The sequence below is a fragment of the Heloderma suspectum genome, chromosome 17, assembly GCF_057233095.1.
Source record: "Heloderma suspectum isolate Gila_16-S chromosome 17, 16-S_ref, whole genome shotgun sequence".
NCBI lineage: Eukaryota > Metazoa > Chordata > Lepidosauria > Squamata > Helodermatidae > Heloderma > Heloderma suspectum.
Window position 1 is genome coordinate 22,684,288 of NC_139474.1, and position 26,002 is coordinate 22,710,289.

The following is a 26,002-nucleotide window of genomic DNA, read 5'->3' on the forward strand; positions in this document are numbered from 1 at the left end:
AAGAGTATTTTATTAATATGCATGCACATATACAAGCAACGTAGCAAAGGGTATGCACTTTGAGGGCTATGTAGAACACGCAGCATCCATGTTTTGGGATTACAACCTTTGGAGGCTGGCTGGGCTCTATCAGTTCTCACCCCTCAAAAGGAGTGTTCCATTTTATGCAATAGGATTGTCCATAAGAATCTACTCGGATGCCCTCTCTTTGACGGGGTTGGGATCCCCTGAGCTAAACAGGGATTGACTGGGCAATGGCATTACACGAGCGGATCCATAACTGTGATGGCTTTTGAGCAGGGTGGGGGGCTGCTAAGCAGGGGTTCAGCTGCTTTGGTGAACTGGCACGGCAGGAAGGGAGCTCCATTGAGAGAGAAAGAAGGCTTTTGTACAGCTTAGGTAGGATGCATGGCCCAATTGGGTTTCAAGCCAGCCATTGGCCTAAAACTGGGGACACGGTTGGAGGCAGCTGGCTGGAGCCTGCTCAGCTGTGGGGAGCAGTGCAGACCTTCTCCTGCCACATGGGGGCCCAGCAACAGTTTGCCCTTGTTGCGGGACTTGGCCTGCAGTACCGGCTCAGGTTTCACCCCAAGACAAGCCTCACCAAAGGGACTAGCACCCTGTCGAACCTCCTTAAGCTCATCTTCTTCCCAAGGTGACAGGGGTGGGTCAGAAAGGAACTCCAGTCTTCTTGGTGTACTCACGTGGCCTTGTGCCTCCAATGGGTGCCCAAGAAAGGTCCCTCCTTGCTTCCCATTGGGAGAGTTCATGCCCATCAGAAGGTGTTCAGATTTGGGGATAGCCAACTGGCTCTGTAGCACCGCGCTTTCTTCCAGGGACATAACAGCTTGGCCTCGGTGGAAAACATGGCCAGAGAAGCAGGGCGAATTGGAGAGGGGGTACTGGGGCAGTGAGCAGAGCTGCTGGCCAGAATGGGGGGCAAAACCTGGGTGGGGGAGAGCTGATGGGAAAGCAGCCAGAGGGTGAAACCTATCTTGGGCTCTTAAACAGCAGCAGGAGTTGAGGAGGCAGGAAGGTGGGATGGACCCCAGACCTGGAGAGAAAAAGAAGCAAATACAGATTCCAGAATGTTTTTAAACATTATTGTCAGGACAGTAACATTAAAATGAATACAAGTTTGTTAATCAATTAATCTATCTGATTAACTAAAAAGGTGTCCCCAGTCAATCAAGCAGGGAGGTTTGCTTATAAATTAATACAAGTACATACAGTTTATGAAACCTGTAGGTGGCAAGCACAGTCTTAAACGATATTCCCTTTCTCTCACATAGGAGGTAATGCCACTTCCAAGATGATGTACATATGCTTCTTGCTTCATATACAAATGTAAATGATTAATCAATTAATAAAGCTTGTTTACTAAGTAGCAAGTGCCATTGGGACTTACTCCTGTTAAATGTCCATAGGGTTGCAACTTTAAGTCAGGCAGCAGCCCTGTCACTGCTCTGCTTCTCCAGTCTAAAAGATTCCCAAAGTGGCACATGACAAACTACAAGCACAGGACCAAATTCCAAGTCACACAATTTTACAATAATATTTCTGAGCGACAATGGGTAAAACTTTTTGATGCAGCAAGAAAATGAACCACAAACTTTAGGGGTGAGGGGGAAGCGACATGACAGAGACCACTTAGCACATCAGTGACTGAAGACAGAATTGCAATCCTGCTTCACCTGGTTGTCTTCCAGCAAAGGCATTCATCGTATAAACAGCTCCTTCACTCACATTTTACAGGAGATCCACACAATAACATCCATTTGTAAATCTCCCCTGTTGAGGGCAGAAGAGTAATGCAATCTGGCACAGGCGGACATGCCCTTAGAGCTATTCCCCCATCTTTTAATCTTTTTTGTTTAAGAGACATGTTTTGAGATGGGCAGTGCCCTCTGGGGCAGCTGAACCTATCATAGCTCAGCACACGCTCAGTGTAACCTTTGTGGTGGGCACCACTTTATCTCTTTTTTGCTTATTTTTAATCAAACTTTTAGTGCTGAAACGATTTTCTGGCTATAATGGGGTGGAGGTGGGGAATTAAAATTAAAAGAGAAAAATACTACTAAAATGAAAGTGTCTTGATTTAGAGCCCGCCTTTCCACCAAAAGAAAAAAATGGCACTCAAGATAGATATAAAATAGTTAGATATATTCTCTCTGCTTAAATTCAACTTGTCTTTTCCCTAGCTTATATATATACCATATGTTTTAATTTTTAAATTCTAATTAACTATCCTATATATTTAGTTCACATATCTTAATCTATTGTGACATATAGCATAGTCTCTATACTTTAATTTAGCATATTATGTTTTTATCTTGGTGATTTTAAAGTACTTTGTTATTTATTTCAGTCCACACAGTGTAATTTATCTTATGTTAAACTTGATTGTCTTTGGTCTGTCTTTGTTCCATGAACGGGTGAGTGACTGTATAATAAACTTTGACTGATAGATAGGTACATATCTAGGAGGGGAAGCCCTTTCCATTCACTGCTAGTTTAGTAAGGTGGTTAATGACAGTGACTGGAAAGATCTTTGATTAATGTGGGCTTTTTTTTAATTAGCATTATTGCATTAAGATGTTATTGTGCTGTATCCCAACAATGCTATAATGCTACTTTAGAGAGAAAGTATATTAGCATTATAGAGGCATGGCACTATTATTTTAATGTCTTTTAAAAATATAACTGGAAAAGTATTTACTGCTTCTTAAAAGAACAATAAAAAAATAAACAGGAGACAACAATGGCGCCCACGGCAACAGATAAAGCGAGATGTGCTGATCTGTGGTAGGTTTAGGGGCCTGATCAGGCGTTGCCCACAGCAAGACCATGTTCCTCTGAAAAGGGGTACAAGAGCAGCACAAATGGCACGGGTGCGGATGGAATGCAGTGGACATGTGCTCAGCAAAAGGGCGATGTCCCCCCCAGTGTGGAAAATCAACTGCCATTCCGCCTGTAGCTTAAAACAGAAGAGCAACGATTTATTAGCCCCAGGAGCCATTGGTCTGGAAGCAGCCCTAGTCCTCCTATAACAGAAACTTAAATGCTCTCCATTCCATGGAAATGGGCCTAGTTATAGGTCAAGTGTAAGCTGAGCCAGAATTTGAACCCTGTGGGCAGGAGGGGTTGGGCTGGCATCCGTCCCAGAGGCCGCAAGGAGACAGTGAGGGAGAGCCACAGACCTGTCCTCACAAGTACAAGATGTGGCCTTTTTGCTGATGGCAGACAGAAACAGCCTCGGGGGTCACCTTCTTCAAGCAGTTGACCAAGTGGTTAATCACCATTTTGCAGAGCCTGGGTGTCCCGCAGAAAAGTGAAGGAGGAGCCCACTTGTACCGTCTTCAAAGTATAATTCACACCAATGAACATTGCTGAAATATGTCATACTTTGCCACAGCGTTTTCAAATTAATCTTTAATTGGTCCCAAATCCATACTTTTTAAATACTTAAATCAGCAATTGTTCAATCTGACCCTGTTGAAGAATGAACATCTCTGCCTTTGTTCTCCTAAATAAATACTTTTAAAACTGCAGGCCAACTGACCAATTATCTTTTTCATTTAAACACCCAACCTGAGGGAGGTCCCCACACAAACCTCCCGACCCAAAGACTCTTCTTGCCAGCACACCACACTTACAGCTGCTGATGCTTGCCCCTGTCTTGTCCCAAGGGTCCTCTGTGTTGATCAGGCCCTGGTTGTCCCTGGGGAAGGCAAGGTGCTCAGGACACGCCCTTCTGACAAACACCGTGCTCTGTAAAAGCTGGAGAGGGAGGGGAGACATGGCCCTGGAACAGTTTGAAGGGTTGCTAAGTAGAATTGGTCCTGTCCTGCCCCATCCCAAACTGGATAAAAGAAAGTTTGTACCCTGGGTGACCCATGTCCCAAATGGCTCAAGAGAAGCCCTGCCGGATCAGACTATGGAGGGCCCAACTAGTCTAGCATCCTGTTTCCCGCCTCTGGGAAGCCCACGAGATGGCGTTGGAAGGCAACAGCCTTTCAAAGGGCCTCAACATTTGCTCTTCCCGGTAAGTGTCTTTCAGAGGTAGATGGCTTCTGAACCTGGAGATAAGCTATCCTGGTTAATAGAGATTGATTTCCCCTCCATAAACATGTAAGAGCAGCCCTGGTCCTAGAGGACCATCTTGTCCTCCAGCGCCCTGTTTCCCAGTGACCAACCAGACACCCCCACCACCCCCGTGGGAAGGCCACGTGCCCTCCTGCAGCTGCCCCAGCAACTGGCACTCAGAGGCAGACGGCCCCCTGAGCCTGCAGGTTGCATTTAATCAAGTGTGATTCATTCCTGGAGTCCCCCCTTCTGTCAGGAGGTGGTGGGCCACTGGAAGAAATCATTCACAGCCTGCTTGCCAACAGCAACTAATTTATCATGCACAGGGTGGCGCTATTTGCTGTAGCTGCTGAAAACATTCGACTGAGACTATGGTTAGGTTTAGAAGGGGGTTGTTAATTATAAATATATTATTTCTCTGGCACTGTATAGGTTCAGCTCTGCTTTCTTAGTCTGATGTATGTGGTTTTGAAAGAGCTTGTGTGCTGTATATAAATGTTAGACTGGCATCCTGCTAAGCACCATTGACGGGCCGCTTCCTCCCCCTCTTCCTCCCGCCCTCCATGAATGGGTCTAATCCCCTTTTAAAGCCATCTAGGCCCGTGGCTGCTATTGCCGCATCTCATGGCATCTTCCCATAATCTTCCCGTAAGTGCTTCTGGTCTGATATATGCAGGCTTGAGAGCGTGCAGAAGAGGCCAGCCAGGTTTCAAAGTGGCTTTCGCTTGGGCAGACAAGCTTCCTCTTTCACCAGTGAAACTGCCAGCAAGGTTTAGATGTGGTCTTAGGCAATCTCAGCTCCAGATGCAAAAACGATCTCCCCTCTGTCCATCAAACTGCTTCTATGGCACAGGTGCCTTTTTGGAGTGGAGCACAAGGGGAGCTGGGCGCCAGAGGGGTCTGCCCAGCAGTGGGAGGGGACAGTGGCTCTCTCAGTTGCCCCTCCTCAGAGCTCTGCCCCATTCCTGGGAGGGAATAGAGGCTATGGAAGGAAAAGACTCTCCAATGGTGGTGACCTGCACGGTCTGTGCTATGTTTGTTTTCTTGCCTGAGATCAACATGGCCTACAAATGCAACAAGTGCAAGTTGATCATGCTGTTGGAAGAAAAAGTAAGAGGATTGGAGCGGCGAGTGTCGACCCTCCAGGGAAGAAGAGAACACGAAGAGGACAGAACGGTGGAACTACAGCAGCAAAGTGAAGAACAGAAGCTTGAAGAGCAACAGCAAGCTGAGGCAGAAGTGGGAAATGCTGAGGTGAGGAAAAATGCAGTAGAGCATACTCCTTCGAAAAGGGTGACAGGAGCAGACAAACTAGACGCCACTCTGCACCAGTGGAAGCAGTGAAGCTGTGGAACCGATTCCAGGTACTTGAGGATGAGACTGGAGGACAGCCTGCAGAGGAAGAAGTACAGGGGAACCTACATTTGTGAGTGAGCAAGAGGCTGAAGGTCAGTCAAGCAGAGGTGATGAAACCAAGGCCTACAACAACAAGAAGAGTGGTAGTACTGGGAGACTCCTTGCTGTATGGGATTGAAACCCAACTATGTCGCGAAGACCCGTGGACTCGTCAGGTATGCTGTCTCCCAGGAGGATGGATTAGAGACGTGACTGAACGGTTGCCTACACTCATAAAGCATACTGACAGGTATCCTTTTCCATGTGGGAACAAATGATACCGCCAAGCAGAGCTATGAAGAAATCACGTCAGACTTTGAAGCTTTGGGAAGGAAACTCAAGAACTTTGGGGCCCAGATAGTTTTCTCATCCATCCTTCCAGTAGTTAGAAGAGGGATAGAAAGGGAACGAAAAATACTCCGGGTGAATGACCAGCTACGAAAGTGGTGCCGGCGTGAGAGATTTGGATTCTGGGACCATGGGCTATACATTCTGGAAGATGGAATGTTGGCAAGGAATGGGTTGCACCTCACATAGGCTGGGAAGAATGTGTTTGGCCACAGCATGAAGAACTTCATCAGGACGGCTTTAAACTGAATCCTATGGTGAAGGGAGACGTAAAGTTGGGGGTAACAATGGATGAAGGCCCATGCACTGCAACGGAGAGAACAGCTCTAATAGCGCCCAAGAATAGTCTTCAGAAACATGTAGAAAGAAAGCTAGACTATAAAGCACATGGTCTTTGATGTCTATATACCAATGCCCAGAGTATGGGAAACAAACAGAATGAACTTGAAATCTTAATACAGGAGGGAAATTATGACTTGGTAGGTGCAAGTGAAACTTGGTGGGATGACTCCCATGACTGGAATACAGCAATTGAAGGATATAACTAATTCAAAAAGAACAGGAGGAACAGAAAGGGAGGTGGAGTTGCAGTATATGTGAAAAATACATATCTTTGCACAGAAATACAGGAGGATGAGCTTGGTAGCCCCATCGATATCATCTGGGTTAAAATAAATGGAGCAAAGAATAAAAGGAGCATGGTGGTCAGAGTCTACTACCGGCCACCCGATCAAGGAGAAGACGAGGATGAAACTTTTGAAAAGCAAATAGCCAATGTTTCAAGGAAGCATGATGTCATAGTAATGGGGGACTTCAGTTTCCCCAATATTTGTTGGGAGACAAATTCTGCAAAACATGGCCCCTCCATGAGATTCCTGACTTGTGTTTTTGATAATTTCCTCCTACAGAAAGTAGAAGGAACTAGAGGATCAGCTATCCTTGACTTGATCTAACCAACAGAGATGACTTCATGGATAAAGTAGCAGTTATGGGAACTCTGGGAGAAAGTGACCATGTTAAAGGAAACAAAAGTTGAGTGTAGCCAAACACATACCCAGGATTTTAGGAAAGCCAATTTTAATAAACTCAGAACAATGATAAGTAAGGTTCCATGGCAAGTGACTCTAATGAGAAAAGGAGTCCAAGATGGGTGGGAGTTTTTCAAAAAGGAAATTCTAAAGGCACAATTACAAACAATTACAACAAGAAAAAAAGGTGAAAGACAACAGAAGAAGCCAATGTGTCTTCAGAAAAAGCTTAGAAATGACCTGAAAACAAAAAAGGACACATAAAGGAAGTGGAAAGAAGGCCAAGCAACAAAGGAAGAGGTAGCACAGAATTGCAGGGATGGTGTCAGGAAGGCTAAAGCTGAGAACGAGCTGAGGTTAGCGAGGGATGCTAAAAGCAACAAAAACGCTTTCTTCAGATATGTGCATAGTAAAAGACAGAGGAAAGAAATGGTGGTTTAACTATTAAATAAGGATGGCAAAATGATAACAGATGACAAGGAAAAGGCAGAAGTGCTCCATTCCTACTTTGGCTCAGTCTTCTCCCAAAAGAGGGTCTATGAGCCCCCTGGCAAAGGCAAAGTACAGGCTGAAGGGGCAGGATTGCAGCTTGAGATCGATAGGCATATGGTCAAGGAACACCTAATTACTTTGAATGAGTTTAAATCTCCAGGGCCAGATGAACTGCATCCTAGAGTAATAAAGGAACTGGCAGAAGAACTCTCAGAACCACCATTGAGAAAACATGGAGGATGGGTGAAGTGCCAGATGACTGAAGGAGGGCTAATGTTGTCCCTATCTTCAAAAGGGGCAAAAAGGAGGAACCTGGGAACTGCAGACCAGTCAGTCTGACATCAATCCCTGGGAAAATTCTGGAGCAGATGATAAAGCAATCCATCTGTAAGCACCTTGAAAACAATGCAGTGATTGTGCGAAGCCAAGAACAAATCCTGCCAGACGAATCTGAACTCAGTTTTTGATCAGGTAACCCCCCTTGCAGACTGCGGGAATGCTCTGGAGATAGTATACCTTGACTTCAGCAAAGCTTTCGACAAAGTGCCCCACGATATCCTGATGAGCAAACTACCTCAAAGTGGGCTAGGTAAAACAACAATCCGGTGGATCCACAGTTGGCTACAGAATCGGACTCAAAGAGTGCTTATCAATGGGACCTTCTCCAACTGGGGAGAGGTAACGAGTGGGGTACTGTAGAGCTCAGTCCTGGGCCCAGTGCTCTTCCACATTTTTATTAATGACTTGGAGGAGGAGGTGCAGATGATCAAATTTGCAGATGACACAAAATTTGGTGGGACAGCTAATACCCAGGAAGACAGAAATAGGATTCAAAGTGATCTTGATAGGCTGGAGCTCTGGGCAGAAAACAACAGAATGAAAATTAATAGGGATCAATGCCAAGTTCTGCACCTAGGAAAAAGAAACCAAATGCACAGTTACAAGATGGGGGATACGTGACTCAACCACATTACAAGCGAGAAGGATATTGAAACTGTTGTAGATCACAAGCATCCAACCCTACTATTCCATGATTCTATGATTCTACTGCTGCCAGCGGCCACTCCCCACTCCTACGATTACCTCTGTCTGCGCATTGGCAGCCCCTCCGTGTGGCCGGTACATCCCAGCTGCCCCCATCAGCAGTGGCCTGGGAGGGGACTGGATGCCCCACAGTGGGTAGTTGATGAAGATCAGTTTGCTGAAGTTGAACTTGTAGGTGAACCTTTTGCCCTTGGTCTTATGTAGGATGCGTTTGTTATAATAGTACCTGCAAGGCAGAAGGGAACATGGAAAAAACAAACAACCTGAGAAGAGAGCTGGAGACCAATCCAGAACAAAAGTTTGCACCTGATGATCTTGGAACGCCCCACAACTCTTTGAAACCCCTCCCAACTGAGCAAGCAGCTTGCTGGGGCTGTAGACCAAGGGACACCACCATCTTGGATTCATCACCTTCTGGCAACAGCCATACCTGTGCACAACAAAATCCAAGGCGGAAGCTCCCAAAGGTCCATCAAAGTACGTCCAGCTCTCACAGCATTTATATCAGGGATGTTAGACGCTAAATTCCATTTCACAGAAGCTCCCAGGGGCCACATTCCAGTGGTAGGTGGGGCAGAAGATGGAAGGCATGGGGTCAAAATGCCAGCATGTTTCAGGCAAAAGCTCTTCCTACCAGGAACTAAGGCCCAGGAGAGGCACTTTGGCCTTTCAGAAGGGGGGGGAGGAGGTACAAGAGTCAGAAAACCACCCCATGGTGGATGGTGGGGGAAAGAGGGTGGGCGCAGGGGAGGTCCCAGTTGCATGCTGGGGACTGGACAGAGCACAGAAGGGCTGCAGCCCCATCCAAAGGGCAGGCAATCTCCATAAGAAGGACAGGGAGAAATCCTGGATGGACAGACGAGTAGCACAGATGGAGGCAGGGAGAGGCAGCCAGTGGGTGCTGGGAGGGGCCATTGTCAGGGCCAGCTGGCCAAGGACACACTGCCCCTCCAAGCAGCAGAGACGCAACTTGGAACCCCCTGCAACAAGCCAGAGGGTGCTCTTCCCAGATGGCGCTCTCTTGGCTTCACCACCTTGCTATGTGGGGAGGGTGCACGAAATGCATAGCCTGCTCCCTGGTGCATGGCTGGCTTCAGTGACTCATGTCCTGGCAGCATCCCATTTGGGTTAGTACACTGTGGTGCATGTAGGGCTGCCTTTGAGGATGGTCCAGAACCACCATGGGTTCAGAACAGAGGTGCAAGATGACGAACTGGGACCAGGCATTATGGGCACATCACCCCAGTGCTTCACCATCTCCACTGGCTCCCAGTCTGTTGTTACTGGACACAATTCAGGGTGCTGGTTTTAACCTTTAAAATCTTTCATGACTTGGGACCAGAGTGCCTGAAGGATGGCATCTCCACATGTAGCTGCCAGCCCTTGAGAGCCTCTTGCAAGGCCCTGGCTGGATCAGGTGTGAGAGTGGCTGCCAGAGAAAGCGTCTTTCCAGTGGTGACACCCTGGTGATGGAATGCCTGCCCCAGAGGAGCTTACCTGGCACCTACTTTGAGGTCATTTCAGAACCAGGTGAGGATCTTTCCATCTTTCCAGGTCTCTGAGTCTGTCCCTGCTTTAAATCTGTTTTACCTGGGCTACGGTTTTTGTAAGTTTTGCTGCCCTATTGCATGTACTTTTAATTTGTTTTTATGTTGTTGGAAGCTGCCCTGAGAATGTGGTTAGAGGGCAGCATACAAATACTTGAAATAAAATAAAGCACTCAAGAGCAGCAGAGATGTTCTTAGGGCACAAGCAAGCTCCATGCCCGCAGCCCTCCTGACCTGAGGGCCCGGCTCAGCTTGTCGTAGTTCATCTGAGGCTTGCATTTCCTCCTGCCCCACAGCCGAGCCACCTCGTCGGGGTCCTTGATGACGAACTCCCCGTACTCGCCCTGCTGCCAGGCGATGACGTGCCGGAACTCCTCCTTCTGCAGCAGCTCCAGAATGAAGTGCCAGAGCTGGATCTGGCGGGAGCCCGGGCTGGATTCGGCCTTGTAGGCCCAGTCCGGGAAGGCCAGGCCTGCATGTCAAGGAGGGAGAGAGAGGCAGTTCTCATATCCAGCACTTCCAATGTTTCCTCTTGCTCTGCTTCCCCCTCTTCCCAGAAATGAGCCTTCCTGTTGCTTTAGCCCAGGTATAGGGACCCTCCGGCCCGCTGGCCACTTTTGCTGGCCCATGGGGCCTCGGATCCCCAAGCCTGCCCCTTAAGGGCTAGCAAGGAAAGTTTATCCCATGCTCCATGCCTCCTCACCTGATATCCAGTAGGAGCTTGGGAAAGAAGGCATCCCTTCAGGGATGCAGCTGCAGTGCATCTTACAGACCTGCCAAGGTGCACGACATTACCCAGCATCAGAACAAAACAAGGTTTTGTTTTTAACTTTCACTATTACACTTTTGCTTTTAATTTTAACAAATTAAAACATTAATTTGTAGGCTTTATTCTGATTGCAACATTTGGAGCGGGAAAATTTGGCCCTGGTTGGCGGAGATGGTGGTGACAGAGAAGAGGGATTTACTGGCAAGCCCTGTCTCGAGGAGGCTGAGCAAGGCCTCCCTTTCCATTAGGGCTTATGCTGACTCATTCTTCCACTGCAGTTTTTATATCTTCCTGCTAGCATGTCCTTGTATATGCTAATTTATATGTACAGATGCAAATGTAGAGATAATTCTTATCATTTAAAGAGAAATACAATACTTCTCACTGAAGGCTGTGACCAGGTGACCTGGGTGCCTGCCTGCTCCGGCAGCTGAGCGCCAGCCTCCTCTCCCTCCTTGGGGTTCTTTGTTATTGTTATTTGCATTAACAAACAATTCAACATAAAAATGTAACAGGAAATAACATTTCGACAATAACCAGTGTGCAGCAGTATAGACATTTAAGACTGTAGGGCTAACCCCACTCCCAAGGGTCCACACTAGGAAGTACTAAGTAGCTATCTTTCCAAATACTTACATGGGATTGAGGAGGTTTCAAGCCGCCACTGCCGCCCTCGCCCGCCCTCGTGCTGGTTGACAAAAGAGATCCCTGGTCACTAGCATGTGTAGAAGTAATTGTAGAGTGCATTGTTGCGCATGGCCCTTAGCTCTTTGCTTAACTTTCCTAACGAGGCCATCTCTTCTTAGGGTTGTTTCATTTAATAAAGTGGACTTGTAACGGACATCCCTTCAAACAGAAGGGAGTGTCTGGTATAAAATAGGACACAGGGGCACCCTACTTATTTTATGTATTTTGTCCATTTATATCCGATCTTTCCTCCAAGGAGCCCATGGCAGAGTACATGATCCTCCCCCTCCCTTCTGCTGTAGGTGCCTCGTGTGCATTCCTTAACATTTAATATACAGCATATTGTATATGCATTTTAAGCCACTTCAGGGGCCCATGTTTGTTCTTGAAGTGGGACAAACAAATTTTAAATATTATTAATCCCTTTCATTGTGAGTTGCGCCACATATAAGAGGAAACATGATAAATACAGAAAATTAAACAGGAGGACAGGGTGATAAATGGATGAAACACTGCCATAGGCCATAGTGGAATGAGTGTGTGTGTGTGTGTGTGTGTGAGAGAGAGAGAGAGAGAGAGAACAGTTAATTGGAGGGAGGGAGGATCAACTAAATTTAAAATCCTGAACTGTGATGGTTTCGAATTATAGATGTTGATGGAAAAAAATTCTTAAGAACATAAAAAGAGCCATGCTGGATCACACAAAGGGTCCATCTAGTCCAGCATTCTGTTCACACAGCAGCCAGCCAGCTGTCAACCAGGAACCCACAAGCAGGGCATGAGCGCAACAGCACCCTCCCACCCATGTTCCCCAGCAACTGGTGTACATAGGCTCACTGCCTCAGGTACTGAAGGTAGCACATAGCCATCAAGAATAGTAGCCACTGATAGCCTCTTCCTCCAGGAATTTGTCCAACCCTCTTTTAAAGGCATCCAAACTGGTGGCCATCACTACTTCCTGTGATAGAGAATCCCATAGTTTAACTCTGCGCTGTGTGAAGAAGCCCTTCCTTTGATCTGTCCTGACAAAGGTCTGTCACCAGTCAGCTTCATAGGATGACCCCAGGCTCTAGTATTTTGAGAGAGGGAGAAAAATGTCTCCCTATCCGCATTCTCCACACCATGCATAATTTTGTAGACCTCTATCATGTCTCCCCTTACCCTCCTTTATTCCAAGCTAAACAATCCCAGCTGCTGTAATCTTCCCTCTTAGTGGAGATGTTCCAGTCCCTTGATCATTTTAGTTGCCTTTTTCTGCACCTTTTCCAGGTCAACAATATCTTTTTTTTAGGTGTGGTGACCAGAACTCGACACAGTATTCCAAATGAGGTCGCACCACAGATTTGTATAGGGGCGGTATGATGTTGGCAGTTTTATTCTCAGGCCCTTTTCTAATTATGCCTGACATGGAGTTCTTCTACTGTCAACATTTGAATTGTTGGTAAAATCAGACAAGATTTTGCAAGGAAGTGGGGATCTTCTTTGGAAGGTCAGTGTGAACACTTTATGAAGTTTTAAGGTCCAAATGCTGATTTGGGGAAGGGTGAGCAGGAGGGGCGGGGGGTCAACTGCCACCAAATCAATGCCTGAAATGAAGTAGGGAGCTGTGAAAACCCATCACCGTGATTCAGAGATGGGTAAAGGGCTCATCTCTTTCAAAGTCTCCCCCTTGTGCCACTGGCACCCCCAAGCCTTGTATGGCAGGGAGAGGAAGAAGCACTGTGGGGTGCGGGCGAGCTGCGCAATGTGCTGGTCCCACACCGCAGGGGTACTGCAAGTGCTGCTCCCCGCAGGGGTGGGCTGGCCAAATGACATCGTGCCGGCTTCAACAGCTTCGCTGCACGGGCCAATAGCAACAGCCCAGCACCTTCTGGGCCAGCCTAGGGAATCCTGTGGTGTGCCTCTCGCAGGTGGCTTTGCTGGTGCCCTAAAGCATTCCCACTCCGGATGACAAGCTTAGCTTCCTCGTGGCTCAAGCAGGCCCTGTCATGCAGGATGACAATGGCCCCACTGGGCAGACTGCGTGGAGCAGCTCCACATCAGGGCTACCCCACCCCAGTGGCTTGAGCCAACAGGATCGCAGCCTAAGTTAGAGAGCGGAGCCATGAATATTCTGTGCCCAAGAAGTGGAGCAAACGCTGACTCTTGCTCCACTCCGGTTTCCTTTGGAAAGAATGAACATTTGAAAGGTTGTCGCAGAGAGGAAGGCCAGGATCTCTTCTTGATCATCCCAGAGTGCAGGACACGGAATCATGGGCTCAAGTGACAGGAAGCCAGATTCCGGCTGGACATCAGGGAAAACCTCCCGACTGTTAGACCAATACGACAGTGGAACCCATTCCCTAGGGAGGTGGTGGGCTCTCCCATACTGGAGGCGTTCCAGACGAGGCTGGACAACCATCTGTCAGGGATGCTCTGACCTGGATCCCTGCACTGAGCAGGGGGTTGGTCTTGATGGTCTTGTAGGCCCCTTCCAGCCCTACTCTTCTATGATTCTATGATTCTTTGATTTAGAACGAAGAGAAACATGCACATAGGGAGGGAGGGACAGACAGACACACGTGGGTGGGCAGAGAGAACAACACAGCAAGAAATATCAGTCTGTCTCTCTCTAGGTTCTTCCAGACAGTGGCTTTAGCACTTCCTCATTGCCATGGGGTTCTTCAGCTCAAAGCAGTCCTGGCCGGCCTGCACAGGTGACTTTTCACAGTGGAAGCAAAGAACCGTCCTTAAAAACAAGGCTCCAAAGTGCTCTGGCACCCGACTGCAAGTATGGAAAGGCACCATCCAGATTGGCACAGCTGGGATCCTGCTCACTTACCGTGCTGCTGAAGTTGTGAGATCCTGGAAGTTCTTTCCAGGCAGAAACCTCTGCAGACCCCAACAAGCGGGAGAGAGAGGGAGAGAGAGAAAAACAGAGAACAGGGGCTCCTCCTCATTTGAGGGTTTTAGGATGACCCATCTCAGTATATAAAGGAAAGGAAAAGGGTTAATTTTAAATCTTCTTACCCCTCTCCCTGTGAGAAGAGGAAAAACAGGGAGAGAAAAAGCCAGCCTACGTTGGAGAAGGGCTCACAGGCGGGAGATTTTCCTTCTGGGGGGGATCGCTTTCAGGGGGGAAAAATCAATTAGCTTGGCTTTAAAGGACCTAATAAATAAATGGGCAAGGAGCAAGGTCACAGTTAGGCTTTAAATAGGTTTTCTTGCCTTCTTATTAAAAAGGGGAAATTCACCTCCAGGTGACGAGGGCTGGGGGCTGGGGAGGGGGAGAGAAGATTCTGACAGCTAAAGAGTGAATCTGCCATTTCATGTCCTTCTTAGCAAACCAACAAGTTTTTTAAAAGCCTGCTAACTTGCAAAACTAATGAGAGAAAGGGCCAGATTGGCCAGTGGTGTAAATTCCCCATCAGTCAAGGCAAAAACACCCCCAACCAGGACCTGCTTTCAAGAATTTAAGGCATTAACAGGAGGAAGGAGTGGAGGGAAGGCAAGAGTTGCACTACAGCCCCCTTCCAGATGGAGAAAGGCCCCCTTCCCCACCCTCCTTGGTTGTTGCTGGCACTGTAACTTTGGAAAGGTGGTTTGTGCGCCTCATATATTTGTGGCCGATGGAGAGCAACTAACAAATGAGGGCAGGGGGAAGCCCCCCACCAGCCCTAACCTCTGATGAAGGAAGAAAGCCCATCAGCGCCACTGTGTGCTCCATTGTACACAGAGTTGGTTTTGCAGCCTTCCCCAACATGGCGCCCTCCAGGTGCATTGTACTACAATTCCCATCATCCCCAGAAGGATAGTGCAGTACAACACATCTGGAGACCGCTAGATTGAGGAAGGCTGGATTAAGGCAAGCATTTAGTTTCACAAACTCGGAAAGGTTACCGCTTGCAGGAATGGATTACATGGATGACTTATACTAGTTCTGGAAGTCCTAGAGGATGGGAACAAAATGCTGATTTCACACTTTCTCCAGATCTCTCACTTTGGACACCACAGCTCTGAAAGGGGGCCTCTGCATGCATCCTCTCTCTCTTTCTCTTTCTCTGTCAGTCCCTCCACCTGCACATGAAATTCTGATTTGGCTGGCAAGGTGGGAGGGCTTTGCGGAGCCAGCCTTGCCTTTGCAAGAGGCTGGGGAGTAACCCCCTGGGGGGCTCGCTGCTCCTTTATCTCTGCCAAGTCCTTGGTAGCAATCTGCTTAGCTCCTCCGTGCCCCACTGAGCTGGGATGGGCCATTTCAGCAGCTCTCCTGCTTAGCATCGACTGGCCAAAGAGGTCAAGGGCCTGTTTGTTTAAAAACCCCTTAATGCTATTACAGCAAGCGGATTACAGGACATCGGAACAGTCAGCAGGCTTGGGTGGGTGAGGAGGCGATCAAGGGAGGGCAGGGCGAAGGCACCGATCCTGCATGGGATGAAAGCAGGACATTGAAGAATGGGCCAGGCACGGAGGGTCCCCTCCAAAGGCATGATTAGAAACAACAGCTAACCCAAAACATATGCGCTTTCCCTCCACTTTTCTGCCCAATTTCACAAGCGTGTCTATTTTCCACCCTCACCTCGTGTTTAATTCACCCCCCCTCCCACAGACACAGACACACAGAGGCAGAAGGCTGGCAGTTTTCCTATATATTGCTACATGCCCTGCTATCCAGCTATTTAGACTGTCTATTTGGCTTGACCTGATCAATTAGAGAATACCAGTTAATGAACAGTCCAGCTAGGAATGCAGGCCACACCCACCTGAATCCAGCCTTCTGCCTCCGTGTGTCTGTGTCTGTGGGAGGGGGGGTGAATTAAACACGAGGTGAGGGTGGAAAATAGACACGCTTGTGAAATTGGGCAGAAAAGTGGAGGGAAAGAGCATATGTTTTAGGTTGGCGGGCTGCTACTTTGTGTGGGTGGGGGGGACTGATGCTGCACTGGGGTTAGTAGTGCCTTGCCAATGCGCCTGCTTTCTTTCCACCTGCGCCTTTGTCGAGGGAAAAGATCCCGCAAAAACACCAGTACTTTCTCCCTTCAGACGAACTCCCCTTGCAAGAGCTCTCTGTATCCTAGAATGTCTGCTTTAGGAAGTGAGAAGCACAAACCAACAGCAAAGCGGGCAGTTCCTTGCAAAATGGAGAGCGCTGGGCTGGAAATATTTCTCTCTGCTCTGAATCCTCATTTTTTCTCCTCTCTTCCCTTCCCTCCACAAAATCCTCCAGTTCCCTTCTTTGGGCCTCTAGGGAATGTGGTATTTAAAAGGCTCCTGTAATACTGGCAAACAGAAACCCTAAACGACTCTTGAGTGTGCATGTGCTGCGGGGAGAATAAAATAATGAAGGTTACACTGGAAGGTCAGAAAGTGCAGGGATTCAACTGGCCCATCTGGGGCAAGGGAGTGCTCGGGGCAAGAGATCCAGGACCTGATTCCAACAGCATGCAGTGCGGATGTTACAGGGCACATGCAGGGCAGAAAGCCACCGAGACACTGGAGGCGCAATCAAGCGCAGTTTTTCATGACCTAAGCAGAATGTTAATCAGGGTTGGGTGTATTCTGCAATTCTGATCAAGGGGGGAAGTTCAGCATCTTGTGAATACCAGTGTTGGGTTTGGATGGCTTTTTTAAAGACAAGTTTCTTGCCCTCGGATTGCAAAGGTCAGCCTTAAATTATGTGTGTGATGCTGACACCTGTTGAAGTACCCTAAACCAGATTAGGGACCAGGAGGGTTTCCAGTGTGTGTGTAGGATGCATGACCACTCTCCACATGTCCACGGAAGCAGAATACATAATGCAAACTAGGAAACGCATGCAAATGTTTAATTGACATAATTTATGCCATATATAGAATTTAGCTTTCTTTTCTCCTTTTTTCCTTCCCCCTCCTTCCCTCAACATCTTGCCTCATGAAGAGATCTGGAGATCTCAAAAGCTTGCACAGTTTTTTAGTTGGCTTAATAAAGGTATGGTCCTTATATGGATTTTCTTTTTCTTTTGGCCAACATAGCTACCGTTGCTTTTTGCGTGAATTGAAGAATACCAAATTTTGTTTTTCTACATGGGGCTCCTACACTGGAAGAATTTATACCACCTGAAGCTGGGCCTTCATTCTCTGTGGGTTCATCCTCTCCAGCTACTAGGTAAAGTTACCCAATTTAGCTTCTATTGTCTTTTTTTTTTAACCTAGTACACCATCTGAGATTATCTCCATCTTTGTTAATTCAAAAACTGTTGAACTATTCTCTAATTCTCTTTCCTACCTATGATGTGCGTTTCACCGAAGGATGGAGATAGCTCCGAGTAGCTGTTGGGTCTTATATTCCCCCCCCCCATTTTTTTTGTTTTGTTTTTGTTTCTTTGCCCAGCAGTCTTAGGGACAGTCCTAGGTACAACCTGAAAACATTCCAGCACTTGGTAGAGGCATGCAGACCTCATGGTCACCCCTTTCCCCCCTCTTCTTCTCTCCCTACTCCTTCTGCTTTTTGTTACATCTTGCCTCATGATGAGATCTGGAAATCTCAGAAGCTTGCGCATTTTTTGTGAACTTGAATGTGCTTAATAAAGGTATTACACTAATATAGATGGCTGAGCTTTTCTTGAGTTTATTTTGGCACAGCATTTTGGGTGGGGGTGGGCTTTTCCACACAAAGCAGAACGTCGCCCAAGAATTCCTCTGCCTCCACTCCCAAACCAATTTCTCTGCCGAAAATGCTTGACGAGGGTTGAATTATCCTCACTCCTTCTGGCACTTTGGTCTACTGTGAAGAGGCCAGCTGGTCACCAACAGCCTCTTACCCAGGAGGATGCAGGAATTGTCCTTGTCCAGCAGGTGGCACTGGAGAATACTTAACGCACTGCCTCTGTGTGCGTGCTGTGTGGGCGCGTGGGCGCGCGCGCGCATGCACCTCTTAAAAATTGTTAGACCAACAGAACTAGTTGGTGTAATTTGCAAAGTAGCTGCCACATGAGGTGAGTGATCCGGAAGCCTCCACCCTTCAGCGCGCTCTGTGGGTTCCTTGAGTCTGCAGCTGGGCTCCCTAGATGAACGTCAACAGATTCCGACAGCTGCTACACAGACGGGACCAGAGATGCTTCCAAGGAATGGCAGCGCAGTGGGGCAGTGGTGTGCATCTCCCCCAGAGGCTTCCACCCTTCCAGCAAGCCAGAGGGCAGGAGGCTTCCCATCCATCTGGCTCAGCCCCACAGGAACATAAGAAGCTGCCATACTGTGTTGGACTCTTTGTCCATCCAGCCCAGTATTGTCGACACTGACTGGCAGCGGCTCCCCTGAGATTCAGGCAGGACCTTTTCCAGCCCTACATGGAGATACCAGCGATTGAACCTGGAACCTTCCGCATGCAAAGCACGTGCTCCACCACTGAGCTATGGTTCCGCCTCATCTTTGCCCACTCCAGGCTCCTGAGGATTCAGCCATCCACCGCAGCCAGCATCTGTGACCCGGAGGCTCCGTGGAGGGCGCTGGCATTGGTCAGCGACTAGGAGCAGGAGCCAAGAGTCTCCCGTTCGGGTCTTGCCCGCTCCATGAACTCACGCCAAGCGGCTTAAGGCCATCCCGGCCCCATCTCATTGGCTCAGCTATACCGTGGGGGTAGCAACGCAGGCCTCTCCGACAGGGCAACAGCAAGGCTGCCAGACACGATGTAAGGGAAGCGCCTGGTGCCCCAGGGCGCTGGACCTCTGGCCCACCTGAGGTCCCAGTCTGGCCCTCCAGGGTTCCCCAGAAGGCCCCAACCTTTCCCCCCAGCTCCCAGTCATTTGTTGGTTTCCTGGCTGTTGCATCCCCCACCCCCCATTCTAGAAGGCTGAAATGCCTCTCCTGGGGCTTCATTACTTGCAATGAGAGCCTTAAGCTGAGGTGTGCTGGTAATTTTGGTCATCTGGTCCCGCCCCTTGCCTTTGGCCCTGCCCACCACTACAGTGCGGCCCCCAAGAACTTCTGCAAAACAGAATGTGGCCCTCGGGATAAAAGAGGCTCTGCACCCTCCTGAACACCCTCATGTGGCATAAGCACGCATTGTCACTGCAGGAAGCAAGGGCTTCACCAGAGCAGGGCAGCACTTTGGCCCAGGACAAATGCCTTTGGCTGGGTCAGGGCTGGCCTTGAAAAACCAAGGCGCCCCCATCGCCCTACTGTTGTTGAGGATAGAGGTGGGAGATGGCTGAGCTCAGTGGGAGAGCACCTGCTGTGCACGCTGCAGGGCCCAGCTTCAGTCCCCGGCATCTCCGGAGAGAGAGAGCCCTGCCTGAAACTCAGGAGAGCCCTTGCTGCCGGTCAGCGTCCACAACGCTGGGCTACATGGATCAAGGACCTGCCTCAGTATACAGCAGCTTCTGATTCCTATTTACATGAGCCCTTTATTCAGAAGCATGAGGAGTTGAACCTTGCTTTATTTTTAGAGGAAGGCCCACAGTGGGAGAGTGCCTGCTGTACAAGCAGAAGGTCCCAGGATTAACCCCGGACATCTTGAGGCAGGACTGGGAAAGATCCCCATCCAGAAGCCTGACAGTCAGCTAGATGGACCAAGGCAGCTTCCTATGGATTGAAGTTTGTCTAATTAAAATATGTTTCCTGCCTGGAGTAAAGGAGAACTGGATACAGAGACTGCACACCACGGGGTGTTCAATGGACTCCTTTGTCTCCACCACTGTCTCTCTCCCCCATCCCCACCCCATTTTTCCAGCATCCATGCTGCAAAGGGTAGTTTTTCCTACTAAAATTAGAACAGTTGCTAAGCTGGGGCTTTCCCCACAGCACTATTTGCATCATGGTTTCTGCAGCCCACCAAGGAATAAGAACAGGGAGAAAATAAAGAAGGGGCCAAGTGGGCAGCTCTGCCCTGATCCAGGCAAACACCCACGTGAGCTCCAGGATCCAGGCAAACACCCACGTGAGCTCCTGGAGAGTTTGCTGCTTCAAAAGGTGAAGAAGCATCCACCATTAATTCCCATGTCAAATCATCTTGCCTAGAAGCAACAGCTGGCAACATGAAAGCGTAGAACGAGGGAGAGGCAACCGGCTGGGCGGAGGCTCGGCAAACTCCTTACAACCCCAGGCCAGCACTCGCGCAGAGAAACCAGAAAGGAGGAACCATTGCTGCCACCAGGTGCCTTTGGGTGGGTATTGCCACATACCTCCTGTCCCCAGGAGACTCTCATCAGGGGAGGACTGGCTAGGCTGGAGTACCATCCCTCCAGCTGGGCTCATCCTCTGCACACCTGTAGGGCGCGCTGGTTTCTACCCCAAGGGACAAGCACTTCTCATAGGAACGCGTGAAGCTGCCTCGACCTGAGTCAGACCTTTGCTCCATCTAGCCCAGCACTGTCGACACTGACTGGCAGCAAGGGCTCTCCAGCATTTCAGGCAGTTTTTCCTGCCCTACCTGGAGATGCTGCCAGGATTGATTCAGGGACCTTCTGCATGTAAAGCGGGGGCTCTGCAACGGAGCCGTGGTTCTCCTCCCATCCCTGCCTGAATTCCAGTATCAATGCAGTCCTGCAGAACCCACTTCAGCTACCTGGCTATTTAAATGGGTTGGATGCTCCATTGGCCATTCAGATAACTCTGATTGTGGGAGCGGGGGGAAGTGGTGGGGAGAAGACAGCCCCTTTCCCCCAGCCCCTTTCCATCTACCTCCCTGCCCCACTGTTCCAACATATTTTCAGGAAGGGGTTCTAAACTTACTGCATCCAAGGGAGACAGCTGTTTATTTTGAAAGGGAATGCCATTGTGAAAAAGTTAAAACCTGAAGGCTCCATCGCCTTTCTGCCTTCCTAGAACTTAACAGAAATTAGTTCACCCAGAAGACCTGCTGCTTCCAACTTTGGTTGGACGCAGTTTTAGGAGGACAAGCAAATCAACCCATTCAGCCCTACTGCACACAGCTACACCTGGCACTGTTTCGTCACAAGAAAAATGTTGTCTCTGCACCACTGCAGAATTGTTGGAAGGCCCATATCCTCTCCAGTCCTTCTGTCTTAAAATTTAACAAGATCCGGGGTGAGAGAAACCTATCAGAAAAACAGCATAGCTACAAAGCAGAAACCAACTTGGAATCGATGTTCTGAAAGCAGCCAAATGCACATAAAAGATTATGTCCTTGGGCTGTATAGATGGAGAACCTGGACATCTTATTAAAGCTTTTGGTCAGAGTCGACTTCCATGAGATATCAAGGATACAGGAACAAGTCAGTCAAAGGGGAAAACCCAAGAGTAGGAGGAGGCTGGAAGATCCTCTTATCTACTTGTCCCAAGATGCAACCCTTTGCACACTTACTTGGAGTAAGTCCCACTGAACCCAGTGGGACTTATTTCTGAGTAAACAAGCCTGCAAGAGTTTACCAAGCTGAAGCATGTTGTTTGGTTTCTTACCTTTCAGAGGTACCTGGATCATCCTCAGTCGTCTCTCTTCCTCTCTCACTTGCCATCTGTCAGACCAGGACCGTGCTTTCCATCATGTGCCGTGTTGGGGTTACTTAAAATGAAAACCCAGTGCTCTGCATTCCCAGGAGAGCTGCAGTGGTTATAAAGGCAATCGTATTAACTCTTGCTGGTCTCTGGGCTGCCAGCCCTCATCCCTGTCCTTTTGCAGATAAAACTTTCCTTTGCCAGACAGGCTGAAGATGGCTTGGGGCTGCCCCGCTCCCCCTCAGACAGCCCTCCCATCCTGGTCAGAGACAGGAGCTTAGGGGTCTCCTGTCTATTCAGGAGGGGGGGGTAACCAGCTGTAGCTGGTGGCACTACAACTGTACCCCCTTCTGAGAATAGTTGCTGTTTTGGGGAGGGGCGAGGCAGTCAGCACCTCATAGGCAGGGGCAGGACAACCCGGTGCAGATGTGGAGCCAAGTGCTGCACATCTGGGCATTGTACAGAAGAGGGGAGATTCTCTCGCCACTCAAAATACCATTCCCAAAGGGGTCAGAAGCACCCGGTTGGCCTAACCAGGCGTGGGCTCGCAATTCTCAAAGAATGCTGCTGTGTGTGTGTGTGAGACAGAGAGAGAGAGAGAGAGAGTCTCTCTCTCTCTCTCACTCACACACACACACACACACACACACACCCTAGATGTAAGGACAGTAGTACAGGTGGCTTGCATTGTAAATCAACCCCACATGAACGCGTGTGGAACACTACCATTTAGATTCCATAAATCTACATTTCTTACATTGCAAAAAGGTTACCAAAAGATTACTGACCTAATTATTATTGCTTTTCAGCAACATGATGAAGCGGCCTGTAATCCACGAAAGCGTAGGCCATGATACATGTGTTCGCAGTCCAGGTGCCACAAGATTCTTTGTTGTTTTTGCATTAAAGAGCCCCTCTTCCTGTCCCCAGATATAAACTGAGGAGTGCTTTGAGGACTAAGTAGAGCACCAGTGGTCTGGAGGGGCAGGCCCCATTGTTAATCCACCCCATAAACCAGGGATGCCCTCCAGATGTTTTGGACTACAACTCCCATTTTTGAATTTTAATTATTTAGATTTTATCCTGCCTTTCTGTTAAAAAGAATGGCACTCAAGGTGTTTAACAATAAAATACAGATTAAAAATAAAATCATAATTAAAATGTACTATAAAAAATAAATACATTAAAAACACAACAATAAAAGAAGCAATAATCCCTGACAGCTGTCCCTGCTGGCTTGGCCTGATGAGAGTTGAAGTCCAAAACATCTGGAAGGCACCAGGAGGCCTGCCCCTCCCTTAGACCAAGGTCATAGATGAGTGTTTCATATAGTTAGAGGGAGATGCTCGCCAGCTCAGTGGTGCAGCTCCTGCTCTGAATGCAAAAGGTCCTAGGTTCAATCCCAGGTGTCTCCAGTTAAAAAAGGATGTTGGGTAGGAGGTGAGGGGAAGGACTGCCCCGCTTCTTTCTGCTGGAAGCTCCAGAGACCTGCTGCTATTCAGAACTAGACAGACGAAGAGGCTGGCCTGCTGTAAGGCAGTTTCCTCTGTCAGCAACGGAGCTTCACCTGCTGGAGAGATGGCATGTTACTTGGACAAGAGCGAGAACACTGATTCCGGGTTCCTGACTCCATACTTCAAATCTGGCACAAAAACGAACAGGTCGACAGGACCATCACAAGGTTTAGGTTTCTGCAGGGCCCCTTTTGCTCGGCTCCTCCAGACATTCCTTGTGATCACCATCTGTTTCCCAGGACCACCACACCCAAGTGCCTATGATGCAAATTGGGGGGTTGTGGTGGTACGGTGTGATGCAGCTGCTCCCCTCTGGTGCCCCATGTGCCCCTCGGGAGATTCTCAGCTGAAGCACCTTTGCCCCTGGAGGAAAGAGCTCCTTTTCTTGACCGTAATCTGCAAAGCGCAACTTTCATCACCTTGACCGGACCTATATCCAATAGTTACGTTTGAAGATTCATCATTGTCCCCTAAGCCCGGTGCCCTCCAGATGTGCTGCGCCAGAGCCCCCACTGGGGCTGGAGCAGAACAGCCCTGGTGGGCATCAGGGTTGGGGAGGCTGCCTCAGACCACCAGCAGGACTAGATGCCTTAGATGACTCGGACAGACGCATTAAGCCCTTCCAGCACTTGGAAGTGCTCTCGGTAAGAATCAGGGACTGAGAACTAAGCCCTTGGGGTCCCACTTGGGCCAGAATTCTGCGGCTGAACATCCCCGCAGTCGTGTGTAGGACAAGCTGACTTCTGTAGGCAGCTACGAGAAAAGGAACTAGCTGCAGCCCCAAAGTCAGTAAGGTGTGTTGCGGGGGGGGGGGGAGCCCCCCAAAGCCTTTGCACATATTCACCACACACACACCCCATTTCTCAGCCACTTGGTGCCAAAGACATTCCAGGCCTGGAGGGACTCCACCGCCACCTGCTGCAGCTCCCAGGATCAATATGTCATTTCTCATGGGTTAATTTCCCCGCCAGTTGCTGGGCAAGATCCTAAATTAAAACAATAATAAGATACGGTTGGGGAGGGGGCAGAATAAACAAGGGGGAGCAACGGTGCCGCTCTCCACCGTCCAGGCTGAGCGGGGAGAGCTCCACTGACAGATGTCTATGAGGGAAATCACCTGCTCCGCTGGAAAGCCGAACACACTCCATGCGCTGGAGGCAGGCGCGGCTGCGGCACAAGGGAAAGAGCGTCAGCTGGCCCAGAGGAGTCCGCTAAACATCAGCAGGCCGGGGCAGATCGTCACATCTGGCTGGAAGGGTTACCCCTTGGCTGTGACCCCTGCCTGTGACCTTTGTACCCGCTGCCCCGCTTCCACCCCTCAGCAGGCCAAAGGGCTCCTGCTCAACCTGGTCCTTTCGCCCTTGCTGCCCCCTTGCGCCTCGGGCCCCTGCGTGGTGCACGTCCCCCTCCAGCTCCCTTCAAATCCCTCCCTCTTCCTTCAGATTTTCGGCCTAGCCAAGCCTCCAGAGGTGTTGGACTACCACTCCCAGCATCCCCAGCCTGCATGGCCATGGGAACAATGGCAATTGCATCTGGTGGGAACCCGGCTAGACTAGGCCTTGAACCCTCGGCCCCAGTCAATCCACCGCCTTCCTCGTTCCTGCAGACTCTGCCTCTGCCTCCCTTCTCTCTCAAAACTGAGGGATGGCAAGTTCCTGGTGGCTGACAGGGACTGGCGGCCTCCCTCTTGCTTATTGTGGCACTCTGCTTAAATTTCTGTAGGGTTAAAAATGTCTGTCAGAAGTTTGTGCTTTCTAAAACACAGAAATATAGCACAAGGCAGATTTGCTTAGACGTCGGGGTCCCTCTCCATTGCTGTGGGAAGGAGGACGGCGCGGGGGCGGGGGGGGGCACACACAAAATATGTGCCTCTGTGCACAAGTCCTGCCCTATCTTGGTGCAGAGATCAGATCCGGTTAAAGTGTTGCAAGCAAGCAGTATAATATCCGGCAAGAAGAGGAGCTGTTCTCAAGCTTTGAATAGCCCTACTAAACCAGAGCTTCAGCTGAGTGCCTGGAGCATAAAGGGACGAAAGCGGGGATATGAGGCAAATACAGGTTAGGAGAAGGAGATCTGCAAGGTATTATGTAAATCACATATTAAGTGATGCAATCACCTCAGAATCATCTGTCTTCTTCTTTAAGGAACCCTTTCTCCTAGTAGTCCTCATCTAAGAAAAAGGGTTTTTAACCATTCAGGGACATCTTTGTTGTTGTTGTTCAGTCGTGTCCGACTCTTCGTGGCCCCATGGACCATAGCACGCCAGGCCTTCCTGTCCTGCGCTCTCTCCCGGAGCGTGCCCAAGTCCATCTTCATTGCATCGGTGATGCTATCTAGCTATCTCATCCTCTGCCGTCCCCTTCTCCTTTTGCCTTCAGTCTTTCCCAGCATCAGGGTCTTTCCCAGGGAGTTTTCTCTTCGCATTAGGTGGCCAAAATACTGGAGCTTCAGCTTCAGTATCTGTCCTTCCAATGAGCACTCAGGGTTGATTTCCTTTAGGATGGACTGATTTGACCTCCTTGCAGTCCAGGGGACTCGTAAGAGTCTTCTCCAGCACCACAGTTCGAAAGCATCAATTCTTCGGCGCTCAGCCTTCCTTATAGTCCAGCTCTCACAGCCATACGTTGCTGCTGGGAAAACCATAGCTTTGATTAGACGGACCTTTGTCGGCAAGGTGATGTCTCTG

General features: G+C 49.1%; 1 protein-coding gene across 1 annotated transcript; it reads right to left on the minus strand.

The window, feature by feature from the left end:
* Positions 1–26,002, minus strand: LOC146334738 (uncharacterized). The gene is made up of 8 exons (XM_084823633.1): positions 25,433–26,002; positions 22,591–23,372; positions 21,767–21,908; positions 10,644–10,713; positions 10,175–10,412; positions 8,398–8,619; positions 3,657–3,922; positions 1–1,054 (listed from the first exon to the last, which is right to left on the minus strand). Exons 4-8 carry the CDS (start codon positions 10,702–10,704, stop codon positions 396–398), a joined length of 1,446 nt encoding a protein of 481 aa, XP_084679759.1. The 5' UTR covers positions 10,705–10,713; positions 21,767–21,908; positions 22,591–23,372; positions 25,433–26,002; the 3' UTR covers positions 1–395.

Excerpts from the sequence above, each read along its gene's own strand:
- LOC146334738 (XM_084823633.1), bottom strand. The coding sequence starts at position 10,704 with ATGCACTGCAGCTGCATCCCTGAAGGGATGCCTTCTTTCCCAAGCTCC. Across the intron at positions 8,620-10,174 it reads AAGCTGAGCCGGGCCCTCAG|GTACTATTATAACAAACGCA; the intron begins GTCAGGAGGGCT and ends TCTGCCTTGCAG. Across the intron at positions 1,055-3,656 it reads AGGGGCAAGCATCAGCAGCT|GTCTGGGGTCCATCCCACCT; the intron begins GTAAGTGTGGTG and ends TTTTCTCTCCAG.